Source organism: Saccopteryx leptura, chromosome 1, assembly GCF_036850995.1.
Source record: "Saccopteryx leptura isolate mSacLep1 chromosome 1, mSacLep1_pri_phased_curated, whole genome shotgun sequence".
In the NCBI taxonomy this organism is placed as follows: domain Eukaryota; kingdom Metazoa; phylum Chordata; class Mammalia; order Chiroptera; family Emballonuridae; genus Saccopteryx; species Saccopteryx leptura.
Window position 1 is genome coordinate 259282110 of NC_089503.1, and position 22571 is coordinate 259304680.

General features: G+C 51.9%; 1 protein-coding gene across 2 annotated transcripts; it reads left to right on the forward strand.

Annotated features, from left to right (window-relative positions):
- The first annotated feature begins 864 nt into the window (after window positions 1-864).
- SLC27A1 (solute carrier family 27 member 1) lies at window positions 865-22203 on the forward strand. 2 transcript variants are annotated; one of them, XM_066349455.1, is made up of 13 exons: window positions 865-1084; window positions 3855-4022; window positions 10807-11201; window positions 11335-11496; window positions 11596-11665; window positions 12553-12644; window positions 12716-12825; window positions 15774-15983; window positions 17083-17209; window positions 17298-17435; window positions 17506-17670; window positions 18028-18174; window positions 19858-22203. In XM_066349455.1, exons 2-13 carry the CDS (start codon window positions 3856-3858, stop codon window positions 20013-20015), a joined length of 1941 nt encoding a protein of 646 aa, XP_066205552.1. In that variant the 5' UTR covers window positions 865-1084; window position 3855; the 3' UTR covers window positions 20016-22203. The 2 variants fall into 2 exon arrangements, 1 of the variants encoding a protein (XP_066205552.1); XR_010747017.1 differs by having other exon boundaries at window positions 865-1066; window positions 17506-18174; window positions 19858-19993.
- The last annotated feature ends 368 nt before the right edge of the window (window positions 22204-22571 follow it).

The following is a 22571-nucleotide window of genomic DNA, read 5'->3' on the forward strand; positions in this document are numbered from 1 at the left end:
CACCCTGAGTCTAGAATTCTGTTGGTGCGTCCTCAGTCAACAGTGGGTAGTATTAGAAGATATTGTCACCTGCACTATTCAGTTCCAGCTTAGTAAACCTGGTGAGATAAGGGGAGGAGCAGAGGGAACAAAGAGGGAGGAGGTGGAGGAGAAGGGGGAAAAACAGATGGGAAGGAGAAAGGGAAGAGAAGGGGTGGGGAGGAGGAGGAGGCAGAGGGCTGTAGAAAGGGAAAGAAATGGGTGGAGGAAGGGAGGGAAGTAGGGAAAAAGAGCAAAGAGGCAAGTGGAGAGAGGGGGGAGGGGAGGAAGAAACAAGAAGAGGGTTAAGAGGAAGGAGGTGGAGAGAGGAAGGAACTGGGGGGAAGAGGAAAATCAGGGCAAGAAGGAGGTGGGGGTGGAGAAGTTTAGGGAAGAAGGAAAGGGGAGAAGAAGGGTAGGCAAGCTCTGTGCCCACATTTGTGAGTGAATGAACCTCAACTCTGAACTGGTGTGACAGCTCCAGTGCTCAGTTTTTTACCTGTAAAATGGGGGTAATCACAATAGTGCTACCTGGCAGCATAAGAGTACAGCTATAGTTTCTGGTCATCTGATCCCTGGTCAAGAAAGTAGTGGGCCAGTGGCTGGCTCTGGGCCTTTCCTCCTGATCTGTCTCCTCAGTTCCCATTTCACCCACTCTGGAAGCCCAGCAGGAACCAATGACAGCATGGGCGGTAGGGGGTGGAGGAGGGTGGGTGCCTGCCAAGCCTTGTCCTCCAGATGGCTCTGGAAGCAGGCCCAGGCTGCCTCCCAAGAAGTGCACTGGGAAGGTCGGCCAAACAGGGACGAAAACAAGCAGGGGTGGGGTGGGCAGGAGGGCTGGGGAAGGGGAGCTTGGAGGGAGGGATAGGATAGAGGCCCTCATGGGAACTGTGCAGCAAAGCAGGGCCCAGGAGTCTGCAAAAACAGAGCCCTTCAGAGGGTCCACCAGTTTGGGCTAGTTTTGGGGTTTTCTGTCTTGGACTGGTTGCCTCTGCCTGCCTCCTGCCTGAGCTTCTGGGAGCCCATGAGGGAACAGCCAAGACTGAAGGTCTGTGAGCAGCTCCAGGTCAGCCATGGAACGGGATGGTGGGCAGCCAGGCCAATGCTGGCCCCACCTGATCAAGAGGGTGCTTTAGGGTCTCTGAGTGAGCATTTAGGACCTTGGGGTGCCAATAGAGGACTCCTGTGGTAGGGCGGGGACCTGGTGTGGCTTTTGTTCTCCCTGGGCTCCTGGGATGTTACAGTGCTATTTAACTGACAAGATTTTGGGGTACAGATTTACATTTGTCAAGTTCTTGTAATATATACTGCTCATAAAAATTAGGGAATATTTTATCTCTTCATATTCCTTTTGAAATATCCCCTAATTTTTGTGAACAGTATATCTTTCAGACTAAGGTGGGATTTGGACTCAGATACTTCTGAGGCCCTGGTGTCAATTTTTAAAAAGTCCAAACCTGCAACAATTTTCATGAATTTTTAAGAGACAAACTGAAGACAATTGCCCGGAAGCAAAATCTTAAGGAATTGAGAAAATGCCCCGGAAAATGGCAGCTTTACTACTTATTATATACATTGGAATCAACGGGGAAGATATAAAGGGGTTACATGAAATCCATTGGATATAGATTACGTACAGAGGTGGAAGAGGAGGTAGGAGTGGGGGAATCTCTGGGCTTGGGTAAAAATAAAAGGAATAGACATACTTACAAAGATGAATATAGGATAGTTAACAGCTAACAACATAATAATGATAACAATGAAGGGATTTTTGGTCTCTGCTCAGGTGCTGTGGTTGTGCTTTGATATTCCAAAGGTAGGTTATCTTAGATGCAAAAAAGACAACAGGCCCTGGCCGGTTGGCTCAGCGGTAGAGCGTCGGCCTGGCGTGCGGGGGAACCGGGTTCGATTCCCGGCCAGGGCACATAGGAGAAGCGCCCATTTGCTTCTCCACCCCCCCCCCTTCCTCTCTGTCTCTCTCTTCCCCTCCCGCAGCCAAGGCTCCATTGGAGCAAAGATGGCCCGGGCACTGGGGATGGCTCCTTGGCCTCTGCCCCAGGCACTAGAGTGGCTCTGGTCGCAGCAGAGCGACGCCCCGGAGGGGCAGAGCATCGCCCCTGCCGGGTGGATCCCAGTCGGGCTCATGCGGGAGTCTGTCTGACTGTCTCTCCCTGTTTCCAGCTTCAGAAAAATACAAAAAATAAAAATAAAAAAATTAAAAAATTAAAAATAGACAACAGATAGGCTCAGTTAAGGTGAAGATTGACCCTTGTTAGGGAAAAAATACTGCCATAGGATGTGACTACTTGCCACTAATTGCTTTTAGTTAGAAAGTTATGTGGTAACTGTAGGTCTGTAAAGCTGCTTATGAGATTTAATATGTGGCCCTTTTTTTGTGTGTGTGTATTTTTTTTTTCCGAAGTTGGAAACGGGGAGTCAGTCAGACAGACTCCCGCATGCGCCCTACCAGGATCCACTGGGCATGCCCACCAGGGGGCGATGCTCTGCCCATCTGGGGCGTTGCTCGCAGCAACCAGAGCCATCCTAGCGCCTGAGGCAGAGGCCACATAGCCATCCTCAGCGCCCCGGCCAACTTTTCTCCAATGGAGCCTTGGCTGCAGGGGGGAAAGAGAGAGACAGAGAAGGAGAGGGGGAGTGGTGGAGAAGGAGGTGGGTGCTTCTCCTGTGTGCCCTGGCCGGGAATCGAACCCGGGACACCTGCACACGCCAGGCCGACGCTCTACCACTGAGCCAACCGGCCAAGGCCTATGTGGCCCATTTTTCTCCGCTGTGAGTTTAGTACTTCCAAGGCTCCTGAAATGTGTGTTTAAGATCGAAGAGGCTTTGGGGCTTATATTTGGGGCAAGCTTAGGCAATAGTCCTGCACCCGTAGGCCCCAACTGTGAACCGGGATTTTCCAGGTCCCTAGGGTAGGAATCCTGGATGGCAGCAGGCCTGGGCCTAGAGCACCCAGAGGCTACGCACGTGTTTCCTAAACGCAGAGCGTGAGTCTGAAGAGGTTTGGTTGCTATGGAGACAGCGGGCGGCTTCCCGGGGGCCGTTCTAGCCCCTAGTTCTCGTTAGCCGTCGATTCTCTCGCCCCGGGGCTCTCCATGGTTGTGGCCTCCGGAAGGGGGCGGACCTCAGCTGTGCGACTATGTGGCCTTTAGCCAAACAGGTCGGAAGAGGATCTTTGGGTGGGCCTGGGCTACGGCAGTGGGGCGGAGCCTAGGGCGCTATAGGTGGGCTGGAGTGAGTCTCGGAGGGTGGTGACAGGACCAAAGCCTGAGGGCGGGGTCGGTGACCGGGGATGGAACCTGAGTCTGGAATGCGGGTCAGCTCCGGGAAAGAGGGTGGAGTCTGGTTCAGAGTGGGCAGTGCGGGACTTACGCTCGTGGGCGGGGCCAAAGGCCTGGTGCTGGGGCGGGGCCCAATGAGTGGCAGGTTAGTAGAGGCGGGACCAGCGGGAAAAACCAGAATTTGTGGCCTGATCGGCTTAAGAATTGGAAGTGCGGATTTGTCCTGGCACCCAGCGCAGAGGCTAAGTCATGGCGTGTGAGCGAGGCCTGGTTGAAGTACTGGGGAGGCCTGGGTCTGTGGTGTGGACAAGACGGAGCCCCGGTCCGTGGGCGGAGTCTAGCAGGGACGTGTCCAATCGCAGACATAGGGGCGGAGTCTGGTTCGGAGCTGAAGGGCCTGAGGTGGGGGCGGGGTCAGGCTCTAAGTGGACATCCTGGGCTCGCCCTTGGGGGCGGGACCGACCCTTGGGGTGGGACCTGCCTGGCCGTGGGGCGGGACCCGAGCGGCCAGCAGCCTCAGGCTCTCCGCCTCCACAGGATGCGTGCTCCTGGTGCGGGCTCGGCCTCCGTGACTTCGCTGGTCCTGCTGTGGCTGCTGGGGTTGCCGTGGACCTGGAGCGCAGCGGCGGCCCTCTGCGTGTACGTGGGCGGCGGCGGCTGGCGTTTCCTGCGCATCGTCTGCAAGACAGCGAGGCGGGACCTGTTGTGAGTGCAACCCCGGCCTGGTCCCCGGCCGTGTTCCCTACGGGCGAACAGAAGAGGGCTGCAAGAGCGGCGCGCGCGCGTGTGTGCGTGTGTGGGTGTGTGGTGGGGAGCCTAGGGAGGGAGGGTTTAGGTCCTAGGAGCGGGGCTTTGGTGAGGCCGGAGCTAGGTGCTGTGCAGAGGCCTCAAAAGAGTGACAGGTTGGGGACTAAGGGGACTTGCAGGGGACGGCTTGAGGGTCTCTGGAGGGACATGGGTCTTTGGGGCTGTCCAGACTGACCAGACACTTTGGATCTATTTGCAGCTTTTGGGGGAGGAATGAAAAGGCTTCTTGGGGTATCTGTAAAGGACTTTTAAGGTCTTTGAAGGATGTGTGCTTCCTCTCGGCCATTTACAGGTTTCTCTTTTGCCAAGTCAAGTGCTTCTTGAGAGTTTGAAGTCTGTGCCGGACTTTAGGGGTTGTTCGGGTCTGTGGAGAGGTTGCTGTTTATTCCTAGGCTTGTTTGGTGGTCTCTGGAGACTGGGACTTCTGGGGAGAGAGATTCTGGTGTCATTCATGTACAGGCATCCTTGATAGGTCACTAGGGGGGTCTTTGAGGGGGCTTGCTGAAAGGAGCTGTTAGGGTCTTCCAGGGGTGAAATAGGTATTGCTGAAGGTTCCCATCAGAGAAAATCTCAGTAGCAGCCCCCATGTGAGTACATGCTGTAGGTCTTTCAGACTTGATGCCTTCACAGGTACCCTCTCCTCTTGGGAATGTGGGACGCCCATATGGAGCCTGTGGCCCTGGCCTCCACTGAATTGCACACAACAGGGGCATGGCTGGCAGGCCCTCCCTGCCTCTTTGTGCTTGTCAAGGCGCCAGCTCTACCCTATGGACCTGGAGGTATCTGTGCCTGGTCCCGTCTTCCCTGGGGATAGGACAGGAGCTGGGTCCACACTGAATCCCTGACACTGGGCTTGACAAACTTTTCCGTAGGAGGCAGCCTTGAAAATGGCCCCCGTCTTGGTCTTCATGCTCTTATCACATCCCTTCCCTTTGAGTGTTGGTTGGACCTAGTGACTCACTTCTAAAGAGTGGAACATAGCAGAAGTAATGAGATATTACTTCTTAGATTAGGTAATAAAAAAGACTGTGGCTCTGTCTTGGGTGCCCTCTCTTGGGTCACTCCCTCTGGCAGAAGCTGGCTGCCATATGTGAGGCAGCCCCTTGGAGAGGCCTACATAAATGAATTTGGAAGTGAATTCTTTCCCAGTAAAACCTTGAAATGAACAGAACCCCAGCTGTTCTCACCTTGATTGTAGCCCTCATAAGAGACCCCAAGACAGAACCACCCTGCTAAGCCACTCCTGGATTCCTGATGTACAGGAACTATGAGATATGATTATTGTTTCCAGTGGTAATTTTGGGGTAACTTGTTATGCAGCTATAACTAACTAATGCAGTTTGTGTAGTCTTCTCATGTAGCAGGCCTTGTTATTTTTTTATTTTTTATTTTATTTTTTTTACAGAGACAGAGAGAGTCAGAGAGAGGGATAGACAGACAGGAACGGAGAGAGATGAGAAGCATCAATCATCACTTTTTCATTGCAACACCTTAGTTGTTCATTGATTGCTTTCTCATATGTGTCTTGACCGTAGGGCTACAGCAGACCAAGTAACCCCTTGCTCGAGCCAGCGACCTTGGGTCCAAGCTGGTGAGCTTTGCTCAAACCAGATGAGCCCGCGCTCAAGCTGGCAACCTTGGGGTCTCGAACCTGGGTTCTCCACATTCCAGTCTGACGCTCCATCCACTGTACCACTGCCTGGTCAGGCGCAGGCCTTGTTCTAATGCTCTCTCTTAGCTCTGTAAGGAAGGAATGCTTATGAACCCCATTTTACAGGTTGATGAACAAAGGCAGTGAGGTGAGTACATTTGCCCTGGACAACACAGCCAGGGAGGGACAGGGCTTCAGAGTCCATGTTTTTAGCTGCTGTGCTGTGCTGGAGTGGTGGGGTGGTGGGAACTGTATTTAGATTCTGGATTCAAGAAATATTTAAGCACCCTGTCCCAGTTCTCCCAACTCATCCTGTAATTGTGGAGTGAAACCTGACCACATTTAACCTTGTTGGTATCTTGTTGCCCTGGTAAAAACAAGAGGGGATATAAGGAGCAGAGGGGTGAAAAGAGCCCTTGGGAAGGACGCAGAGGCAGAGAGTGGCCTCTTTGTCTTCAGGGTGGGGATGGCGTGGGCTGCTGCCCAGGCATGTGACTGGAGTGGAGCTTTGGCATCCAGTGCCTGCCTGTGTGGGCGTGCTTCAGAGAGCCCTGGGGGCTAGAACAGGAGACTGGTGAAAGTCCGGGAGTATTGGGCCCTACCATGGGTGCTCAAGAAACTTGAGTGTGACCAGCCACAGCCCAGTTCCTGTTTCTTGCAGTGTTGTCTATGGATGGTGAGCCTCCGTGCAGAGGCTGCTTCCTGTAGTTCCCAACCTTGCTGATGGCCCTCCCCCAGGGGATTTTTTTCCCCTCAAGGAACTTTTTTTTTTTTTAGTAATAAAGACAGTAAGACAGAGAGAGGGACAGATAGGGACAGACAGACAGGAAGGGAGAGAGATGAGAAGCATCAGATCTTCGTTGCAGCAACTTAGTTGTTCATTGATTGCTCTCTCATATGTGCCTTGACGGGGGGTGGGAGTGGGGGGGGGGCTACAGCTGAGCCAGTGACCCCTTACTTAAGCCAGTGACCTTGGGCTTAAACCAGCGACCTTGGGCTTCAAGCAGCAATCTTTGGGCTCAAGCTAGCAGTGATGGGGTCATGTCTGTGATCCCCATGCTCAAGCCGGCGACTCCGCGCTCCAGCTGGTGAGCCCACACTCAAGCTGGTGACCTCAGGGTTTCCAGCCTGGGTCCTCTGCATCCCAGGCCAACACTCTATCCACTGCGCTACCGCCTGGTCAGGCTCAAGGAGTGTTTTGGGTGCTCTATCAAGGAAGCTCCAAGAGGAGAGCTAGCCACACAGTAGGTGCTCAGATGTGTTGTTGATTGCCATCAGCTGGCAGTGGGTACCTTGGTGGCTGAAAGCTGGTAGTAGCTTGTTGACCAGAGTCAGTGTGTCTAGCTGGACCTTGGCTCTGCCCCCTATTGGCCTTGGATTGTCACCCTGAGTCCCAGTTCCTTCATCTGTAAGGATGAAGGAACATTGGTATGCATTAGTCTTTGTACAATGCCTCTCCTTCAAGCAGCACGAATTGAGCACCTGCTATGTGTACCATGGGCACTTGGCCTGCCTTTCTGGCTAGCCTGAGGAGGAGCTTAGGGACCCTTCTCCAGGGCCTGGTTCTTGGTTATTCTGTCCCTGACTCTCTGTAAACACGGGCATGTTAATTTACCTCTCTGAGAGCTCTCAACTCATTCATCAACTGACAAATGGGGATCTTAAGACCTTACTTTTGAAGGTAGCCATAAAGTTAGCACAGTGCTCAGCACATAGCAGGTGCTCAATAAACACAGTCTGCTTATCTTAGCTACTGTATTTATTAGTTGAATGGATAAGCCATGAGGATCTGACCAGGCAAATGGATGTATAAACAGCTAACTTTTAATATTTTACATCAGTGGTAGTCAACCTGGTCCCTACTGCCCACTAGTGGGCATTCCAGCTTTCATGGTGGGCGGTAGCGGAGCAACCAAAGTATAAATAAAAAATAGGTTTAACTATAGTAAGTTGTTTTATAAAGATTTATTCTGCCAAACAGTGAAAATCCAACATAAAGTACTTGGTAAGTAATTATTATTATATGCTTTAACTTGCTGTAACTCTGTTTTATAAATTTTATAAAGTAAAGTTACTTCCCTACTTTATAAATCACCATTACTGTGGAACCGGTGGGTGGTTAGAAAATTTTACTACTAACAGAGATACAAAAGTGGACGGCAGGTATAAAAAGGTTGACTAACCCTGTTTTACATCCTTACTTAGTCTTTTTAGTAGCTAATATATAACATGTGGTACGAAATATGAATACTCTAGAGGGGTGTGCAGTCCTCTCTTTACTGCCTTGAGCCCTGCAGTTTCTCTCCTCAGTATATCTTTTCCAAGATATGGTTAGGGATCTATGCAGATCTTGTCTTGTTCTCTGTGCCTACAAATGCTCACATTCTCCATCCTTTTCCTTGCCAGTTGCTCTCTTTCTTCTTTCATTTGTAATTTTTACTTCTAGCCCACTAGTTTAAGTGGCAGCTGCCTGCCCCACCTTCCATCCTCATTTTCCCTTCTTTGCCCAGAATGACTCTCACCTCTTGTGTGAAACTGACCGAATCTGGGCCCGTATGGGGAGATCTGTGCTGTGATGGGGAAGCAGGGGCTACAGTGCAAGGTCTGACCTCTGGAAGGCTTCCTGGTGGGGGCGGCGAGGATATTGGGAGGAGCCTAGTGAATGGGCAGGTGTGCTGGCAGGTAGCATGTGTGTTGAATCTGGGGTTCAACCTGGTCACATGGACCACAGAATCCTGGTCCCTTCCCAGGAGCATCTGGAGGGGGTCCTAGGGGCCCCCAGGGTAAACAGTATGACACAAGCAGGAAAACTCGTGTCATCAGAACCCTGAACCTTGTTTTTAAAAACTGCAGGTGCCAGCAGGCCTGTACATACGCTCCTCTAACAGACCTGCCTGCCCACCGAGAACCTTGTCTCCCTCCACCTCCCTCTTGCCTGATTCCCGCCACACTGCCCTCTGCTCTAGTTCCCAAATGTGCCTTATTCCCCAAGCCCATTCCTTTCCCAGGGCTGTGCCCCCAGCTTTACTCATGACCTCTCTTTTTCACCTTGCCAGGCCCTGTTCAAAATTCACCTACCTGGCCCTGGCTGGTTGGCTCAGCGGTAGAGCGTCGGCCTGGCATGCAGGAGTCCCGGGTTCGATTCCCGGCCAGGGCACACAGGAGAGGCGCCCATTTGCTTCTCCACCCCTCCACCCCTCCTTCCTCTCTGTCTCTCTCTTCACCTCCCACAGCGAGGCTCCATTGGAGCAAAGTTTGCCCGGGCGCTGGGGATGGCTCTGTGGCCTCTGCCTCAGGTGCTAGAATGGCTCTGGACGCAACAGAGCGACGCCCCAGAGGGGCAAAGCATCGCCCCCTGATGGGCATGCCGGGTGGATCCCGGTCGGGCGCATGCGGGAGTCTGTCTGACTGCCTCCCAGTTTCCAGCTTCGGAAAAATGAAAAAAAAAAAATTCACCTACCTGCCTCTGTCCAGGGCCACTACACCCCTACTTCAGTCCACACAACTCTGGCTGCATCACCCGTCAGGGCCTTGTCGTCAGCCAGCACTTCCCTCTTACTTGTTCATGCATGAGGAGGGGTCCTCTCTCCTGGAAGTACTATGAGCCCCTGAGAGTTGGAGCCGAAAACAGTACCTAGTACATAATAGGCACTTGTACACGGCAGCTGCCTGCTAAGTGAAGGAGGAAGGGAATGAATGAGTGAATGGATGAATGAATGAGTGAAAGTACTGAGGTCTGCTCTGAACATGTTGAATCCAAGGATGTAAGGAAGCCATTGCAAGGAATAAAGAGGCATGCTGGAAACAGTGAGGGTTCAAAGAATGGATTTGATAAGGAATTTGACAGTAAAGCAGGTGGGACGTGATGGACAGATGAGGCCTAAGGGGTGGTATAGTTGAGACTATGCCTGTAGTGTTCAGGGCAGAGCAAGCTGCTGTAACAAACAGGCCCCAATTGTCAGTGCCTTAACCAGTTAATTCCAGGTTACTTCTCAGAGCCAGAGACTCTGGGCAGCGGGGCAGGGAGCCACATAAAACCAGGGGAACTACTCGTTTCTCAAGTTGCCACACCAGGAAATTCTGGATTTTTAGGTTTTTTTACCTAAAGCAATTTTGTTTACTTAAAATAAGAAAAAAGTTTATCTCTCCCTCATCTGACAGCCTGGTGTACTTGGTGGCTGCTTACCTCCACACAGTCATTCAGGGCCTTGGTCACTTCTGTTTGGGGTCCTGCTGTTCCCTCGGGCCTCTGATCCCCTCAATCCCCTCATATCCACTAGCAGGTTGGGAAGGGGGAATGAGACACACCTGCTTCAAATGCTCATTGAATTTCAGCCCCTATGCCCAACAGGTCTCTTGGCCCCACCTGGGATGGAGGCCGCCGCTCTCCAGCCATCTGTGCCTAGTGCCATCAAGTGATGCAGGGGTAGAGCAGCTGCCTAGCACATGGCTGGATCTGAGGCCTGGTTGGAGCAAGTGGAACATGAGGAGTCCAAGCTGGAGGTGGTGGGGAGTTAGGGTGCTTGATACAGCCCAGGGGAGAGAAACAAAGTTAGCACTAGGGCCTGTCCTGTGGTGGTGCAGTGGATAGGGTGTCCACCTAGAAGGCCAAGGTCACCAGTCCAAGACCTGGGGCTTGCATGGTCAAGGCACATATGAGAAGCAACTGCGAGTGGGTGCTTCCTGCTGCTCCCTCCCTCCTGCACTCTCTTTCTTTCTCTCCTCTCTCGAAAATCAGTAAATAAAATCTTAAAAAAAAAAGATAGAAGTAGGCCTCAGCTCCTTCAGGGTCACTGAGCAAGCTGGGCGGAAGAAGAAGGTAAGAATCCGCTTCTTTTTGGGCTGGTTGGTAAATGGACCTTAGTCCCCAAGAGACCTACCAACCAAAGGGTACTTTTGAACCCTCATCAATCTTGGGGGCATAGGGACTTTTTCCTCCACTTTCTCTAGATGTGGACACAAGCTTAGGGGAGTCTCCTGGGGTCCTGGCCAGGTACCCAGTAACACTGTCCTCTCCATCCCTCCACCCAGCGGCCTCTCTGTGCTGATCCGAGTACGCCTGGAGCTGTGGTGGCACCAGCGTGCCTGCCACAGCATTCCAGGGATCTTCCAGGCAGTGGCGCGGCAGCAGCCTGACCGGCTTGCCCTGGTGGATGCAGGCAGCGGTACGTGCTGGACCTTCGCGCAGCTGGACACCTACTCCAATGCTGTGGCCAATGTCTTCTCTCAGCTGGGCCTAGTGTCAGGTGATGTGGTGGCCATCTTCATGGAGGGCCGACCAGAGTTCGTGGGACTGTGGCTGGGCCTGGCCAAGGCAGGTGTGGAAGCTGCTCTGCTCAATGTCAACCTGCGGCGTGAGCCCCTCACTTTTTGCCTGAGTACCTCTGGCGCCAAGGCCCTCATCTTTGGAGGAGAGTTGGCAGCGGGTGAGGCTGGGTGCGGGTAGGACATTGTTGTGGACGGGGGCCTGGGGCTGCTCAGGGTAGGGTGACAGTGCATCCCAGACCTTGGGAGGAGCCTGCCCATCCTTGACCATGACACATTTGTTTCGGGCTGCAGTGGTGGCTGAGGTGAGTGGACAGCTGGGGAAGAGTCTGCTCAAGTTCTGCTCTGGAGACTTGGGTCCTGAGGGCATCTGGCCAGACACCCACCTCCTCGACCCACTGTTGAAGGAGGCATCCATTGCTCCCCTGGCCCAGTCCCCTGGCAAGGGCATGAATGGTGAGTCCAGAATGGGACCTCTCTCTCCCTCCGGTACCCACCCTATCCCTTCATTCCACCTGCCCAGCACCCAGTTCTCAACACCCTCATCTCCTGCAGATCGACTCTTCTATATCTATACATCGGGGACCACAGGGCTACCCAAGGCTGCCATTGTCGTGCACAGCAGGTGAGGGACTGATGGCATTGTCCCCAATCCAGAGGATGATTCAGGCCATCTATAGCTTGACTCCAAGACCAGCTCACGTTGGGGTCTGTGGGCATCTCGCTCCCAATCCCATAAAACTCCCAGTCCATCCCAGAATGTAGTGCTGCCCTCTCCCTGGTTCTTTGGGATTCCTCGTTGCCCCTCCTCTTCCCCATGTCCAGTCCATCAGTAGGGCTTGTCTCCTCAATTTTTCCACTTTTTTTCACACACCCCCTACTTCATCTGACCTGCCCCCACCCTCCTTTGTCCTTCTGCTCCTCCTGTTCCTGCCCCTGAAGGCTCTGCTTCCCTCAGCAGCCACAGGAGATTTAAAATCCGAATTCAGACCTCCCTGTTCCAAACCTCCATGTACCCACCTTGGCCTTCACAATAAAACCCCCATCATTTTGTGTGGCCCTGCCACTTCTCTGATGTCATTTTCTTCCTTTCCATGCCTTGCTCACTGTCTCCTCAGCATCTCACCTTTCCTCACACTGGCCAGGCTCCTCTGGCCTCAGGGACTTAACACGTGCCATGTCCACTGCCTGGACACCCTTCTTGAGCTTGCCCCCTCAGCTCCTTGCCAGGTCTCAGCTGGTGGGTCACCTCCCCAGACAGGATCCCCACCCTCCCTGGCTGTGTTACCTTCAGCCCTTCTTTGTTCCTTCACCTTGTATAGCCTTCAGGGCACATAGCACCATGGACAGCTCTTTATGTGCCGCGTGTGCCTCTCCTGCCAGCCTGTAAGTCCCCTGGAGCTGGGCTGGCTAAACCTGGGTCCCTGCTGTATCCTCAGTTCCCAGCACATTCCCCTGTTCCCATACCCTGGGGGGATGTAGGTCCCAGCCCTGTACTCCCTGCTTCCACAGGTACTACCGCATCGCAGCTTTCGGCCACCACGCTTACAGCATGCGGGCTGCAGATGTACTCTACGACTGCTTACCTCTGTATCACTCCGCAGGTAAGATGGCGTAACTTGGACGGGGATAGGGCACGGGACTGGGGTCACCTCACCAAGCTTGCCCTCTGCAGGGAACATCATGGGTGTGGGGCAGTGCCTCATCTACGGGCTGACCGTTGTCCTCCGCAAGAAGTTTTCAGCCAGCCGCTTTTGGGATGACTGCGTCAAATACAACTGCACGGTCAGGCCCCGCCCTCCCATATGTCCTCCATTATGGCACCTCCCACTCTCTCACCCCTTCTCTAGGGCTCCTAGATGGGGACAGAAGAGGGGCCATTGTTTCTTGAGCAGTGCTTTGTCTCCAGCCTAGGGCTAAATCTTCCACATGTAACTCATTGGATCCTTATAATTGCTTGGGAGTGGGCAAAGTCATCACACCCATTTTGCAGATGTGGAAACTGAGGCTTGTAATGCAACAGCAATTGGGCCCAGGTTGTGTGAACTCCCTAAGGCTCTGCCTCCCTGTTTCTTGCCCCCCCCACCCCCAGCCACCCCTCCTTCAGTCTTCCCTGAAGGTGTCTGCATGGAAATGAGACCAGTGGGTACAGTCACCACCCTGAGCTGTTTAAGGCCACAAGGCATGGGGGTGGCTGTTCCTGACAGCAGGCAGGGCTAAGACACATCCTTTCCTCTCCTTTCCCCTCCTCAGTGGAGGATTTCAGCACTGTGAAGGGGTGGAAATACAGGTACTACCTTTCTCTAAGAAGGAGGGGCAGGTGGGGAGAGAATGGGACTGGCACGTTGGCAGGTGCCACCCCACTATGGACAGGTGGGGCCCAGAGAGGTTCAGCCACTTGCCCAAGTCACACAGCTAGGCAGGCCAGGTGGGCCCAGAGAGGTTCAGCTACTTGCCCAAGTCACACAGCTAGGCAGGCCAGGGGATCTGGCCAGGGCATCCTTGGGGACTCGTTGGGGCAATGATCGTGATCCTCTCTGCTTTTGTAGGGTTACATTCTGCTTGGAGGGAGGTCTTGGGGAAAATAGCTAATCTGTATCTTGAAATGCAGACAGTTTGGATTTTTAACTTAATTATCAAGTTGTAAATGTATATAAATGTGGACAGGAAAGTAGAGGGGATTCCTGAACACCTGTCACTGTCTCCAGGGGCCATCACCTTCCTCCTCTACCCCAACCCACATTCTGTGTTGATGTGAAGCCACCCAGACAGAAGCATGCTTCCTGCATAGATGTTTCAGTAAAACCCCTAAAAGAGGTTTTCTTTTTTAATTGAGGTGAAATTCACAAAACATAAAATTAGCATTTTATTTATTTATTTTTTAAAAAATTTATTTATTCAGTTTAGAGAAGAGAAACAGAAAGATGGAGAGAGAGAGAAAGAAAGAGAGAGAGAATGGGGGAGGAGCAGGAAGCATCAACTTCCATATGTGCCTTGACTGGGCAAGCCCAGGGTTTTGAACCGGCGACCTCAGCGTTAGCCATTTTATTTGATTTATTTGTTTATTTTTACAGGGACAGAGAGAGGGATAGATAGGGACAGACAGACAGGAAGGGAGAGAGATGAGAAACATCAATCATCAGTTTTTCATTGCGACACCTTAGTTGTTCATTGATTGCTTTCTCATATGTGCCTTGACTATGGGGCTGCAGCAGACTGAGTAACCCCTTGCTCGAGCCAGTGACCTTGGGTCCAAGCTGGTGAGCTTTGCTCAAGCCAGATGAGCCCACGCTCAAGCTGAAGACCTTGGGGTCTTGAACCTCAGTCCTTCCGCATCCCAGTTCGAGGCTCTATCTACTGTGCCACCGCCTGGTCAGGCTAAAATGAGCCATTTTAAAGTGACATCTAGTACATTCACAGTGTTGTGTAACCACCACCTCTATCTAGTTCTAGAGCATTTTTATCACCCTAAAAAGAAAAACTGTCCCCATTAGCAGTCACTCGCCATCCCCCTCCCTCAGCCCCTGGCAACCACTAATCTTCTTTCTGTTTCTGTGGATTTGCCTGCTCTGGAAATTTTCTGTAAATGGCATCATATACTGTGTGGCGGTTTATGTCCAGTGAAGACTGGTTTTAAAACAAAAGACTTAAAAACAGTTTCAAAGAGATATCTATATACCCATGTTCATAGCAGCATTATTCACAATAGCTAAAACGTGGAAGCAGTCCAGATGTCCTTCAGTGGGTGAATGGAGAAGCAGAGATGTGGTCCATCCACACAATAGAATATTATTCAGCTATAAAAAAGAAGGAAATTCGGACACATGTTACAATGTGGATAAACTTTCAGGACATTATGCTAAGTGAGTAAGCTAGACACAAAGGGACAAATACTGTGTGATTCCGCTTTCATGAAATCCATACAGTAGTCAGATTCAGAGAGACAGAAAATAGAATTGTGGGTGCCAGGGGTAGGGTGTAGAAGGCTGGGGGAGGGTGATGAGTTAGTGTTTAATGGGGACAAAGTTTTAGTTTGGGAAGATGAGAAAGTTCTGGAGATGGATGGTGGGATGATTATTCAACAATGTGAATGAGCTTACTGCCACTGAACTGTTCACTTAAAAATGGTTAAGATGTGCCTTTGTCTCTCCACACCCACTGGGCTGTGTACAGTTGGTGTACAAAATCACCCTGTAGCAGTGATGTCATATTGGGGGACAGGGTGGAGGGGCTGTCCCAGGTTGATGATCAGCTCCCAGCTCCTGTCCAGGTATGCCCTGCAAGGGGCATCGATGAGCAGATGATTTGGAGGGCAGTTGGGTGGGGTACAGTCCTCTGTGGTTCAGAGAGGCAGTGTCCCATCCTAGGGGTGGGCTGGTGGGCAGCCTGGGCTCAGCTGGCCAGGCTCTGGGGGACAGAGTAGTGCACATGGCCTCTGGGCTGAGGTTGCCTTTTCGGGCGTCAATGCCAAGGCTCACTTTCCTGGCCTCGCTGCAGCTCACGAGGTGTACCCAGGAAGCGGCATGGAGATACAGGGACTGCAGAAGGGCATGGGGGAAACCAGATGCCTCCACTCCTCCCAGGCCCCTTTTGAGGACTGAGCTGTTTCTCCACAGTCATTAATCTTAGGGCTGTTTTGTTCTAGGCCCTGGGTTAGGGTGGGGGAGTATCCTGGAGTATCAGGATACCCTCTGACCTGCATGACCACCCACCTTGCTTTCCCTTTCTCCCAGGTGGTCCAATATATCGGGGAGATCTGTCGCTACCTGTTAAAGCAGCCAGTGCACCAGGCCGAGGGGCAGCACCGTGTGCGTCTGGCCGTGGGCAATGGGCTACGGCCAGCCATATGGGAGGAGTTTGCCGAGCGCTTCCATGTGCGTCAGATCGGGGAGTTCTACGGAGCCACCGAGTGCAACTGCAGCATCGCCAACATGGATGGGAAGGTAGGTGTGGCAGAGAGCTTGGCACAAATTGGGTTTTGGGGATCACTGTGGCTCTGGAGCACAAGGGCTGTATAGAGGAGAAGGAGCTTCTGGGACTCCCTTTCCCTGACTACCTCCCCACACGGGGACCCTGTTCTAGCACACACAGTCATATAACTCACCCCTGAGTTCAAGTCCATGGAATGGTTGTATGCGCTTTTATGAGCCTCAGTTTCTACTTGGAGAGGTGGCAGAGAGAGTAGTGCTCAGGGGCACCAAGGGAGGAGGTTGCTGAGCTAATCCCCTTTTCCTGGACAAATCTCTCAGGCTCCTTGGGCCTCAATTTTTTCTTCTGTAAAAGGGGTTAACAGTTTATTGGGTGTGTTCAACTCACCCAACATTATAAACTCAGCACAGGCCCCGCCCGCAGCTCTGTGCAAACATGCTTTTATGATTAGCAATTACCTTCTTTCTGTCCTTGCCAAACACCCACTCTCCATTTCTCAGCCTCCTCCTCTCCAAGGCCAGGAACAGATGAGAATAATAAGAAAGTAACAGCCAGTCAGGAATTCTTTTCTGTCTGTCTCACTGGCTGCTGGGGCCCTAGCACCTCACCTGAGAACAAGGTCTGGCCCACAGCGTGCATATATATTAAGTGACATCGCTGGGGCTACTGTGGCCATACCAGTGCAATTTGCTGCTGTAAACATACCCAACAGTGTATAGCAGCACAAAACCATTAGCCAGGCATTTCTGCTCATAGGACTGAAATAGGCAGTGTAACATGCTGTGGGTAGTGGGCAGAAGCTCAGCCAGTGCCTCCACATGGCTCCAGGGTCACTCTGTATGCCTACTTCTGCCAGTATAGAGGGCTGTATGGACCTGGAAGTGGCAGCAGGCCAGCAGGTCTTCTCATGATATTGTAAGGGGGACTGACAAGGTGGGAGGAGGAGTCCTAGGGGATAAAATACCCGCTTTCTTCAGATCACCCAAGGTCATAGAGCTGGGGTGACACTGGGGGGTACTATTCCAGGCTGTGAGGCAGGAGAGGCAACTTGTCCTGGGGGAGGACACTGTGCCACCCTGGGGCTCCTTGTCAACTCAGTTCCCCTTATCCCAGGTGGGTTCCTGTGGCTTCAACAGCTGCATCCTGCCCCACGTGTACCCCATCCGGCTAGTGAAGGTCAATGAGGACACCATGGAACTACTGCGGGATGCCCAGGGTCTCTGTATGCCATGCCAGGCTGGTGAGCGGGGCCCTCACCCAGTATCTTGGGACCTGGGGTCCCCACCCCGTTCCCTCCTTGTGTAGCCTGAGCATGGCCTTCTCCCTAGGGGAGCCCGGCCTCCTCGTGGGCCAGATCAACCAGCAGGATCCACTGCGTCGTTTTGATGGCTACATAAGCGACAGTGCCACCAGCAAGAAGATTGCCCACAACGTCTTCTGCAAGGGCGACAGTGCTTACCTCTCAGGTGCGCACACCCTGGGGCTGGCTGTGGGGATGGTGGCTGCTATCTCACCTGCCCCTCCCTCCTCTGCCAGGTGATGTGCTGGTGATGGATGAGCTGGGCTACATGTACTTCCGGGACCGCAGTGGGGACACCTTCCGCTGGCGTGGGGAGAACGTCTCTACCACTGAGGTGGAGGGTGTCCTGAGCCGTTTGCTGGGCCAGACAGATGTGGCTGTGTATGGGGTGCCTGTACCAGGCAAGTTGGGGCTGTGGGGGTGGCCCTAGGTTACTGTGGCCCCAGAAGAACCCAGCTAGGAGGAGCTTTGAGTTACATGTGCCCTTGGACAGTGCACATCCTAGGCAATTGCATACAACAGCCTGGGTGGGTACCACTGGACCTGAAATCACCCTTCATATGCAGTTTGAGCCTGTTTCCTCATCAGAAAAATGGGATCATGAAAGTGACTCTGGCTCAAGATTGCCGAAGTATAGCAGGAACTCACTAAAATGTTTTCTGCTTTGGCCAGTGTTAGCCCAGGGGCTGCTGTTTGAGGGTGTATCTGGTCCTATGGTGGGCGAAATATGGTGTTCTCAACTGAGCCTCTGTCTATAGGAGTAGAAGGCAAAGCAGGCATGGCAGCCATTGCGGACCCCCACGGCCAACTGAGCCCCAATGCACTGTACCAGGAGCTACAGAAGGTGTTAGCACCTTATGCCCGGCCCATTTTCCTGCGTCTCCTGCCCCAGGTGGACACTACAGGTTTGATGCCCATCCCCCACTGTCTCCACCCCCTTATTTGTCCTGCTTCAGGCCTCCAGGCTAAGTCTGACATAATGGTCATAGTCAGCTGGTGCTATGTGCTTGTGCAGGACTCTTCTCTTGTTTTATTTACATATTTATTTCTATTCCTCACTTCCAACCTCACTAGACATCCTGCAGTGTTTAGTATGTTTCTTCATTTTCTGCATTTTTCTGATGACTAGGAAAATTGAACAAATTGTCTCCCACTTCTGATCTTTCTCAGATCCTTTGCCCATCATTATATTGCCTTACTCTCTTTTCCTTTTTGATTTGTGGGAGTTCCTTGTAATGGTCTCGATGTTAATTCCTTAGCAATTTCAGATAGTAGGTCTCTTCTATTTGGGAGTCTGTTAACTTTGTCCACTAGCCTTTGTTGAAGAGACCCTTAATTTTGACATATACTTACCCTTGGAAAAAATCTTATGGTTAGTGCTTTTGAATTTTTGTTCCAAAAAAAATAACCAAAACAACCCACCATCCCAACTCTAGAGCATACATATATCTTTCCTTGCTTTTAATTTTTTTTTAATTTACTCATTGATTTTAGAGAGGGAGGAAGGGAGAGAGTAAGAGAGAGAAGCATTGATTTGTTGTTCCATTTGTTTATGCATTTATGAGTGGATTCTTATATGTGCCCTGACTGGGATGGAACCTGTAACCTTGGAGTTATTGGGATGACACTGCTAGGGCTTCCATTACTTTTTTTAATTTTAATTTTTTTCTTTTCCAAGTGAAAGAAGGGGAGATAGAGAGACAGACTCCTACATGTGCCTTGACTGGGAACCACCCAGTAACCCCTGTCTTGGGCAGATGCTCTGCCCATCTGTGGTCATGCTCTCAGCCAAGCTATTTTTAGTGTCTGAGGGAGCCATCCTCAGTGCCCAGAGCTGATGTGCTCATACCAGTCAAGCTATGGCTACGGGAAGGAGAGAGCGAGAGAGAGGGAAGAAGGGAGGGAGAAGAGGGAGGGGGAGGGGTGGAGAAGCTGATGGTCGCTTCTCCTGTGTGCCCTGACTGGGAATTGAACCTGGGACATCTACATGGCAGGCTGATGCTCTACCACTGAGCCAACCAGCCAGGGCCTTCTCTTACTTTTTAACCCTAACCATTTCACAAAACCTTTCTTTAATCCTCCACTGCAGGGAGTGCAAACTTCCCTTTAAAGTCTGAATAGTAAATATTTTCAGTTTTATGGGCCATACACTCTCTGCCCCAATAACTCAGGTCTGCCTTTTATTACAAAAGCAGTCTAGACACTGTGTAAGTGAATGGATTTGTGCCAATAAAACTTGATTTAGAAAAACAGGTGGTGGGCTGAATTTGACCTTTGGGCTTTAAGTTGTTAACCCCTGACCTATTGTGTGACAGACTGCCTCAGTCTCTTGGGGGGTGGACAGGTAACAAGGCAGGGAGTACACAGAGTTTCAGGCTGTGATGGGGGTGGTTGGGGCAGGGGGTCTTCCTTGAAGGAGGGGGCATAGAAATGTGAACTGAATGACAAGGGGAAATTGGGTAGAATGTTCTTGGCTGAGGGGAGGGAATATGCAGAAGCCTGGAGGCACAGGAAATGATGGTGAGTTGGGGGCTCCTGAAAGCCCCCTGCCTAGTCCACACCCCCTACCTCCACCTGCATCCCCACAGGCACCTTTAAGATCCAGAAGACACGCCTGCAGCATGAAGGCTTTGACCCAGGCCAGATCTCAGACCGGCTCTTCTTCCTGGACCTGAAGCAGGGACACTACCTACCCCTGGACCAGGGTGTCTACACTCAAATCTGCTCTGGTGCCTTCTCCCTCTGAAGCTCCTCCTTGCTGGCCAGGCCCCTCAAGCGAGGCTGGCTGGAGCCATACAGTTCTGCCCTGTCCTGGGGCCAAGGAACTGGACCCCAGGAAGAGTGCGAGTCACTCCCCTACCCTCATTCTCTTCTGCCTGGTCTCCTGAGATCTCTCCTTGCCCCTCTCTGCTTGTCCTCTGCCTCTGTGTCTGTGTGTCCTTCTCTCTGCTTCCTGGCCTGGGGTTCCCTGCTATCCCCATCTGCCCTTACCTAACTTCCCTCTTTTCCCTCATCTCCCTTTTCTCCTCCCTGTTCTGCGAAGCGCATGCGGAGCAGACATTTCCTGAGAACTGCGGCTTGCTTGGGGCATCCATTTCTCATCCCCGCTGGGTCTTAGACTCAGAGTGGAGCCTTCCCACTTCCCTCTCAGCTGTGCCTTAAGGAGTCCATCCAGCCCAGGCCTCCTAAGGCTGCTGGGTTCCAGGATGTTGTAGCCCTGTGTGAAATCTAGGCAGGCCTGTTGTCCCACCTGCCAAATGGAGGAGCCAGGGGTGGTCTGCCTGCCCCACCCTGTGCAGGAGGCATCAGCAAGGGACCTCTAGGTCAGCTGGAAATCACTCATAGGTCAGGCCATTTGCCTTTTGCACTTCCCATTCCTGGTGGGTCTCCCCTGATTTGCCTGCCTTTCCTAATGCCCTAGAAGCTTCCAGAAGTGATTGGGACCATTTGGGTGTTGCCTCTACCCAAATGTCCCTGTTTAGGCATCTCCATGGAGCTCTGCTGGGGAGACCCTGAAGACTGCTGGGTGGCTGCTTGGCCCACTACTCAGAGGCTCACCTGGCAGAGACCTCTTTAATGTCTCATCCAGTGCGTCTGCTGTCTCATGGGAGTGGCAGCGTGGATTGGGAGGGAGGTCTGCCATTGGTGGCATCTGAGATGGCCACAGGGGTTCCAGTCATTGAATGTCCACACTGGCCTTGCTAGTGACAGCGTGGACCCTGTGTTGGTGGTGACATCCTAGATAATCCAGCTAGGATGACTCAGATATCCCCATTGCCTTCCTTGGTGGCTCATCCCATACTGCTCTTGGGACTGGCCACTGCCTGCCTGTCAATTTCTCCAACAACACCATCCAGCACCTAGAACAAACAGTAGGGCCAATAGCGTGTGACCCTTCATTGTTAGAATGGGCGTTTTCAAACACCAAGGTTTTGTTTCCTAGTTGAATTTAAGAAATAAATCTGCAGAATATCCAGTGCCTAATGGGAGCCCAGTCATTCACTGCCTTTCCCTGTGTGGCATAGAACACTTTCTCAAAAGATAGGATCCTCACTGGGACAATGCTCCACCAGACACAAGCAAGGCAAACTCTGCCTTTTGTTGCCCTCTATTGCCTGTTCACCTGCCAGGCTTCTGAGGGGAGGAGAACTCAAGTAAGCATTCTCACCACTTCCCTGTAGCCTCTGGGGCCTCACAAATCCCTCTACTGGCCTCAGTGATCCTGGGGCAGGGTTGGCCAATTTGTCTGTGGGGCCCAACAGCTGCCCAGGATGGCCCAGAACAGAGAGAGTATCTTGGCATGTCTTGCTGCTCTGGGAAGGGCGCCCCTCTGTGTATGGGGCCAAGAAGTGTGGCTGTAGCTCTGGGTGACTGAGCTGGAATTTTAACCCAGGACACTGAACTCCAGTCTAAACTCTCAACTTCTACCTTTTGCTGTCCCCCCTCCAGTATTAGTGTCTGTCTCATCTTGTCTTCACCTCAGAGGACAGAGGAAGGGTTTGTGATGGCACACTGGCTGGGATGGGGCACTGAAGGGTGATTCTGGTGGTGTATCCAGGGATGGACAAAGCCTTGGCTGGATAAACCATAAATAAGTGGGGTAGGTCCTTGGACACCCACAGTTGGCAAAGAGAGAGGCCCAGTGAGGGTGGGAGAAGGTTCTACTGCTGGTGAGCATGGAGTGCCCCTGGGGTACTGATAAGCAAGTGCATTCTGGATGACATCCTTTCGGATGTCACAGCCACTTCCATACGTGTCATCATGGTCCCCTTGTTCAGATGAGGAAATGAGCACAGGGAGATTAAAGTCATTGTCAGGGGACATGTCAAGAAAGTGACCCAATGGGGACTTTAGAGTTCCCAAAGCCTGTGACTAGCAGCAAAAATAAAAGAAGTTCCCTCTGAGATGGCAATAAAATAACCCTGATAATAGGATTGGGCTCTGTTGTTGGTATTAAACTTTTCCATTGATTTGAGAGAGAGAAGCATCAACTCATTTCACTTAGTTACATTTAGTTGTGCACCAATTTGTTGCTTTTCATATGTGCCCTATCCCCTCAACCACCCAGTAGGGTTTCTACGCTGCTCACAAAAATTAGAGGATATGCCAAAGTGATTATGAAGTGATAAAATATCTAATTTTTGTGAACAGTATACTATTGATTTTAGAAAATAAGGGAAAGAGACAAAAATATCAATCTGTTTCTTCATGTACCCTGCTCAGGGATGGAACCAGCAACCTTTGCACATTGAGAAGGTGAATTCTCAACAGAGCCATTTGGCCAGGGCTGTTTTCTTGTTTG

Excerpts from the sequence above, each read along its gene's own strand:
- SLC27A1 (XM_066349455.1), top strand. The coding sequence starts at position 3,856 with ATGCGTGCTCCTGGTGCGGGCTCGGCCTCCGTGACTTCGCTGGTCCTG. Across the intron at positions 15,984-17,082 it reads TCGCCAACATGGATGGGAAG|GTGGGTTCCTGTGGCTTCAA; the intron begins GTAGGTGTGGCA and ends CCCTTATCCCAG. Across the intron at positions 17,210-17,297 it reads CTGTATGCCATGCCAGGCTG|GGGAGCCCGGCCTCCTCGTG; the intron begins GTGAGCGGGGCC and ends CCTTCTCCCTAG.